Source organism: Echinops telfairi, unplaced genomic scaffold (assembly GCF_000313985.2).
Source record: "Echinops telfairi isolate 266 unplaced genomic scaffold, ASM31398v2 ScPeMD7_7415;HRSCAF=8453, whole genome shotgun sequence".
Taxonomy (NCBI): Eukaryota; Metazoa; Chordata; class Mammalia; order Afrosoricida; family Tenrecidae; genus Echinops; species Echinops telfairi.
Genome location: NW_022111315.1, coordinates 1,160,984 through 1,167,557, shown reverse-complemented (window position 1 = coordinate 1,167,557; position 6,574 = coordinate 1,160,984). Strand labels below are relative to the sequence as shown.

At 41.2% G+C, this 6,574-nt stretch overlaps 1 protein-coding gene across 1 annotated transcript in view; it reads left to right on the top strand.

Annotated features, from left to right (window-relative positions):
* The window catches only part of KIF4A (kinesin family member 4A), a 187,159-nt gene that overhangs the window by 74,812 nt on the left and 105,773 nt on the right, over positions 1-6,574 (top strand). Inside the window, exon 11 of the mRNA XM_045296988.1 lies at positions 4,833-5,008. Coding sequence (XP_045152923.1) covers positions 4,833-5,008 — 176 coding nt within the window. The remainder of the gene's footprint in view (positions 1-4,832; positions 5,009-6,574) is intronic.

Here is a 6,574-nt window from a genome sequence, read left to right as displayed (position 1 = left end):
TCCTCTCGGTTACATTACCCTTGGTCATGCCCTACCAGGCTTCCTACACCCTCCTCACCACCAATTTGGATTGCTTGTTGTTCCCTTATCCCTGGGTTTTTTAACACCACTTCCTTTCCTCCTACCTCCCCCTCTCCCATATCCCCCCGGAACTGTCGATCCCGTTGTTTTCTCCTCCAGATTTTTCATCTAGCCTATCTTATTTAGACAGCCCTGTGGAGATACTAACACGCACAAAAACAAGACAGAGCAAAACCAAGCAACAAAAGAAAACAAAACAACAAGTCAATGACAAGAAACAAAACAAAACACAACAGCAAAAAAGAAAAGCTTGTAGTTAGTTGAAGGACTGTTTGTTGGCCTTTAAGAGTGTTTTCTGGTTGAGGCTGATGGAGCACCAAGCCCTAGCCACAAAGTCTATTTTTGGTATTCCCTGAGGACTTCATTGCTCTGTTCCCCTTGCTGCACTGTTCCACGCCCTTAGTGTTTTGCCTCGGTGTGGTGGGATCAGATTTCCCATACTGCGTCGGACAGAATTCCCATACTGTGTCCCCAGTGTTGTCCCCTATAGGGCTATGGGTCCGTGAGGGATCCGGCCATATGGTCTTCTCTGTGGATTGGTTGCTCTGAACGGGAATATCGTCTTTATGGCTTAGTGGGCCAGGATGTGCTCCACTCTCTCTTCCTCCCCCTTCATTTGCTCTTGTGTGCTCTGATCAGACATGTCCCTCTCCCGGAGCTGCAGATTCAGTGCTGTGCTCTGAAAAAGTTCTTCTGGGTGGGGGGGAGGTGTCCACATAGTTGGGATTTGGGCTGGCCCCTCAGACCTCTCCACTGGTTCCCTACTGCATGCCGGCATATTGTAGTCACATCTTGGAGCACTGGGTTGAAGTCTGTTCCCTCTTTCCCTGTGGAGATATAAATAATACCTTCACCTTGGATGGGTTAGTGCCCTGTGCCCCCGCTACCCATTTTTTTTAATTATTTTATTTTCCTTTCCCCCCATCTTTTATTTGGCTACAATAAGTATCCCTGGATTTGGTCTGGCCCCTGCCATACTACCCGGTCCTCACCCCAGGAATGTTTGTATACAGTAGATTTTTCCCTATGCCCCTTTTGTATTTTTTTTTAAAAGCTTACCTCAGCGGACTCATGCTGTACTTGTTGAAATTTTTCTTGAATTCTTTCAGTTTTAGATATGCTGAGTTTTCCTGGTCTGACACTCCTCCCCCTCTATTCCCCTCACCCCCTGCTGTGCACATGTGCGCGCGTGCGCGCACACACACACACACACACACACACACGGCAAAACATGTAGGGAGTGCAACAGAGCAGCAAGGGGAACAAAGCAACGAATACCCGAGGAATCCCAAAATAGACTTCAGATTCAGGTAGCAGGGCTTGGCACCTCATCAGATTTGATCAAAAACACACATAGGCTCAGCAGACAGACCTGGAACTATTTATAGACCCCTTTCTTTTTCTTCTTTTTTTCATGTCTATTTAAAATAGGCAAGATAAGCAATCCCAAGAAGAAAACAATGAGATAGACAGTTCCAGGGGCTGGGGGGAACAGAGTAGAGGGGAGTGAGGAAAGGGAGGGGCTAGCCAACAAACCCAGGGACAAGGGAACAACAAGAGATCTAAAATTGATGGTGAGGAGGGTATTCTCAAGTTACCCTTTGAAATTTCCAGTTCTGCTCTTTGCCTTCATCATTTCTTCCATTTGCCTTAGCTATTTTATGAGGAAAACCAAGCTTCTTAGTTTTCTCTGAAATCTGTTCTGATCTTTTCTTTATTTTCTGTCATTTTAGGGGCCTTTTGCTTCCTTTGTGAATGATGTTCTTGATGTCCTCTGTGTTAGTCTGGGTACTTTACTTTAGAGAAACAAATCCACAGACACTCATGTATAAGAGAAAATTTTATATAAAGGTTAAGTGCACATCAAGGAAACATCCCAACCCAGTGCTGCCCAAGCCCACAAGTCAAACATTAACCCATATGTCCGACACCAATCCACAAAGCCCTCCTCCATCTCACAAAACATGCACTATGATGCCGACTGTAGGTGGAAAGCCAAATCAGTGAATGTGTAAGCATCTCAGCGCTGGAAGGGGTCTCCACATGGCTGTTCCAGCACCGAGGGCTGCATGGGGTAGGTCCATGCGGATTCACCTTGGGAATGTCTTGCAGGAAGTGAGCCTTGCCAAATGAAGCAGGGAACTGGCTAAGGCAGCTGCAGCCTGGTCCGACCATCACAAAGCAAGAGACCCAAGAACTCGAAATGCAAGGCTCACCGAGCGATTAATCTCTCCACCTTTCAATTAATCCCACATGTGTTTATTGGCCAGGTTGGCACAATAAACTAACCAACTCATCCTCTGATAATTCATCGGGACTTCTGTCATTAGTTTGTTCAACGTGACAAAACTGTTCTGGAGATGTTCTCGAAATTCAGGGGGACATGCTGACAGTCATATTTTGGCTCTCCTGGGTTAATTTTCTTCAGCCTCGGCTTGAATTTACATAAGACTAATTGGTAGTCTATTCAACAATCATCACCTGGCCTCGTTTTTGTTGTTGTTGTTGTTTTTAAATACTTTTACTGGTGGCTCTTACATGTCTTATCACAATCCATACATTCATCCAGTGTGTCAAGCACATTTGCACATATGCCACCATAATCATTTTCAAAGCATTCTCTTCCCACTTGAGCCGCTGATATCAGCTACCCATTTCTTCCCCTCCCTCTTCTGCCCACCCTCCCTCACGAACCCTTGATAAGTCATAGATTATTATTTCCATATCTTACACCATCTTCCATCATCCCTCACCCACTTCTCTGTTATTTGTCACCGGTGGGAGGGGGTTCTAGATTAATCCTTGTGATTGATTTCCCCATTCTTCCCGTACCATCCCCTAATCCTACTGGTATCTCTACTCTCCTTGTTGGCCCTGGATTCCCTGTGTTGTGGGCTCTTATCTGTAGCAATATGCATGTTCTGGTCTAACTCTATTTGTAAGATAGAATTGAGGTCATGATACTGGAGGGAAGGAAGCACCAAAGAACTAGAGGAAAATTTTATGTTTCATTGGTGCTATACTGCACCCTGACTGGCTCATCTCTTCCCTGTGACCCCTCTGTGAGGGGATGTCCAATTGTCTACAGTTGGACATTGGGCCTCCACACCATACCCCCTGCCCCCACCCCATTCACCTTGAGTATGGTTTTGTTCTGAGATGCCTGATACCTGATCCCATGGACATCTCATGATCACACAGCCTGGTGTGCTTCTTTCATGTGGGCTTTGTTGCTTCTCAGCTAGATGGCTGCTTGTTTATCTTCAAGCCTTTCAGACACCAAACGCTATATCTTTTGATAGTCAGGCATCATCAGCTTTTTTCACAACATTTGCTTATGCACCCATTTTGTCTTCAGCAATTGTGCCTGGCCTCGTTTTATCTCATCTCTTTCTACAGATGTTTAAAATTTGATTTCTGTATATCCCATCTGGGGAAGTCCATGAGTATAGTCTCTGTGTTAACGAAAAGGTATTTGCTATGAAGAAGTTGGTCTTGCAAAATTCTGTCATATGATCTCCTGTTTCATTTTATCATCAAGACCATATTTTCCAACTGCTATTCCTTCATCTTCATTTCCAACTTTTGCATAAAAATTGCATAAAATTGCCAATAATTATCAATACATCCTGATTTCATGTTTGATCTATTCCAGACTGAAGATGTTGGTACAATCCTTGAGTTTCTTCATCACTAGCATTAGTGTTTATGCATACTTTTTTATAATAGTTGTATTAATTGGATTTCCTTGAATGTGGATAGATATAATCCTATCACAGACAGCATTGTATTTCAAGATAGATTTTGAAATGTCCCTTTTAACAATGAATGCAACACCATTCTTCTTGATTGTGTCATTCCCAACATAGCAAACCACATGGTTTTGTGATTCAAATGGCCATTTCAGCTCACTAATGCCTAGGCTGTCAATCAAACATTCCAAGTTCTGATTATTAATCGACAGATTTTCGAAGCTGTTTCTTTTCATTTTGTGTTATGTCTCACCAACAAATGGAGGTCCAGAAGGCTTTATTCTCACAGGACTTACTCATGCAAGCTTTATTCCATCCACATCAATATGGTCAGCTCAACTTTGAGAAAGCAGCTCCTCCTCAGTCATATTTAGATTGCCTTCAGATCCGACAGCCTCATTTTCTGGCAGTATCTCTGCCAATGTTCTACTTCTGTGAATTAGATCTTCAGTATCTGACAATATTTTGATGCTATGCATAAGCCTTTCAACAGTTAATTCCTCCGAAATGGACAGCCAATCTCTTTATTGTAGTCTGTAAGCACCTCTGAAACCTGTACATTTTGGGAGACCATGCTGTTATTTGAAATACCAGTGATATGACTTCCAATATCCCAGGAACACATAGCTACCACAGTCCGACAAATTAACAGAAAAATTGTGGCTCTAATGTTTAGCAATGCTAAACAGAATTCCATGGAGAGGTGAAATTTACCTAGAGTAAGCATCCTAAGAATGTTTAATCCCAATAGTGGTTCCTAATTTATTTGCACCAAGTGTGTTGTTTTAACTGGATTAACAGCTTACATCACACTGTCTCAACAATGTGGGCAAATGCAGTAATATCCTAAACTGATGAGATAACTTACTGTTTTTATATTGATGCAAGTATAAAATATGTAGATTTTAAGTTTTTTCTTCTTCTAGGTCTTCATTTGAAGCAGCCAACTCAAATAGACAGTTTCTCTTGCATTCAATTTCTCCCATTGTTGTTTTTCAGATTCTTTAGGAGGTAATAGCCATACACTTATGATAGCCTGCGTAAGTCCTGCTGACTCCAACCTAGAGGAAACATTAAATACCCTTCGTTATGCTGACAGAGCAAGAAAAATCAAGAACAAACCTGTTGTAAATATTGATCCCCAGACAGCTGAACTTAATCATCTGAAGCAACAGGTATAAGAGATTTAACATTTGATAGTAAAAATTGTAAGTATGTGTGTGGAATGATAGAACTTCTGTTTCTGTTTTCCCTCTACTAGGAGTTTGGAATTGTTGGTTAAGCATTATGCTAGTTTGGAGACATTTCAAAGTAATTCCTGTGAATACGTTCGTGGTTCATTTGAGATCGGGGGTGGTACTAAATATTTTATTAATACAAGTGATGAGAGATCAAATAAGATAAGCTAGGTACCAGCCAGATCCTGAAGGTCCTTATATACTTGGAAAGAATTTGGAAATAATCGGAAAGGTATGGTGAGCTATCGAAGCATCTTACATAAGAATGTGATATGGTGAAATGTGTGTTTTAAGGAGATCTGCCTAGCAAGTGTCAAGAAAGTAGATTAGGGAGTGACTGGAAGCACAGGCGGTGAAATGGCACATCGATGTCTGTCCCTAGCAAAAATTTTTGTTGGTACTAGAATAATAAGTAATGAAATACACCATAAGCAAGCGGATGTTGCCCCCCCAAAAGGACAAGAAGTCTGCATCAAAATAGAACCTATCCCTCATGAATCTCCCAAAATGTATGGAAGACATTTTGAAGCTGCACACATTCGTATCAGTAAGATCAACCGCCAGTCCATCTGTGCACTCAGAGATTGGTTCAGAGAAGGAAATAAAGAAGAGTAATTTAATTGGCAGCTTTTAGATCTAAGAAACTATTTGAAATATCTAATTTTTCCACATGGCATAGGAAATGGAACCAATGCAATATTGTAGGATTACCAACAAAAAACAAGACTATTTCAACACCAGTGGACTCAGAAAGTAGGGAAGGAAAAATAGGTGTATAAAATATTTTCCATGAGAAACCACTGGTTGGACAAACAGTGGTCAAATTACATGTCCTCACAGTTCCAATGTCCATTTACCCTGCCCACTCCTTTCTCCACCCCTCTCTATTGGTTGATCTTTTAAAATTTGCTCTTCCCCAAAAGTGAATTATTATTACAGATCTAAAACTTTTAATATTATAATGATTACATCTGAGAGAGCAGAAAAGAAAGTAGATAAAAGGGGGTTGACTACAATTGGGAAAATATTTTAGGATGATATTTTATAAATTAGGATGTTAATTGAACTAGAAATAATAGCAGTACAAAAGGAAACAGATTGGGAAAAATAATAAAGATGAAGCATGTATAAGGCAAAACAAACTAAACCCACTTTCATATAGTTGATTCCAACACTAAACAACCCTATAGAACAGGGTAGAGCGTCCCCATAGGGTTTCCAAGGCTGTAAATCTTTTTATTTTTTAATCATTTAATTAGGGGCTCATACAACTCTTATCACTATCCGTACATACATCAATTGTGTAAAGCACATTTGTACTTTCATTGCCCTCATCATTCTCAAAACATTCCCTCTCCACTTAAGCCCCCGGCATTAGGTGCTCATTTTTCCCCTCCCTCTCCACTCCCCCCTCCCTCATGAGCCCTTGATAATTTATAAATGATTATTTTGTCATATCTTGCCCTGCCCGACATCTCCCTTCACCCACTTTTCTGTTGTCCA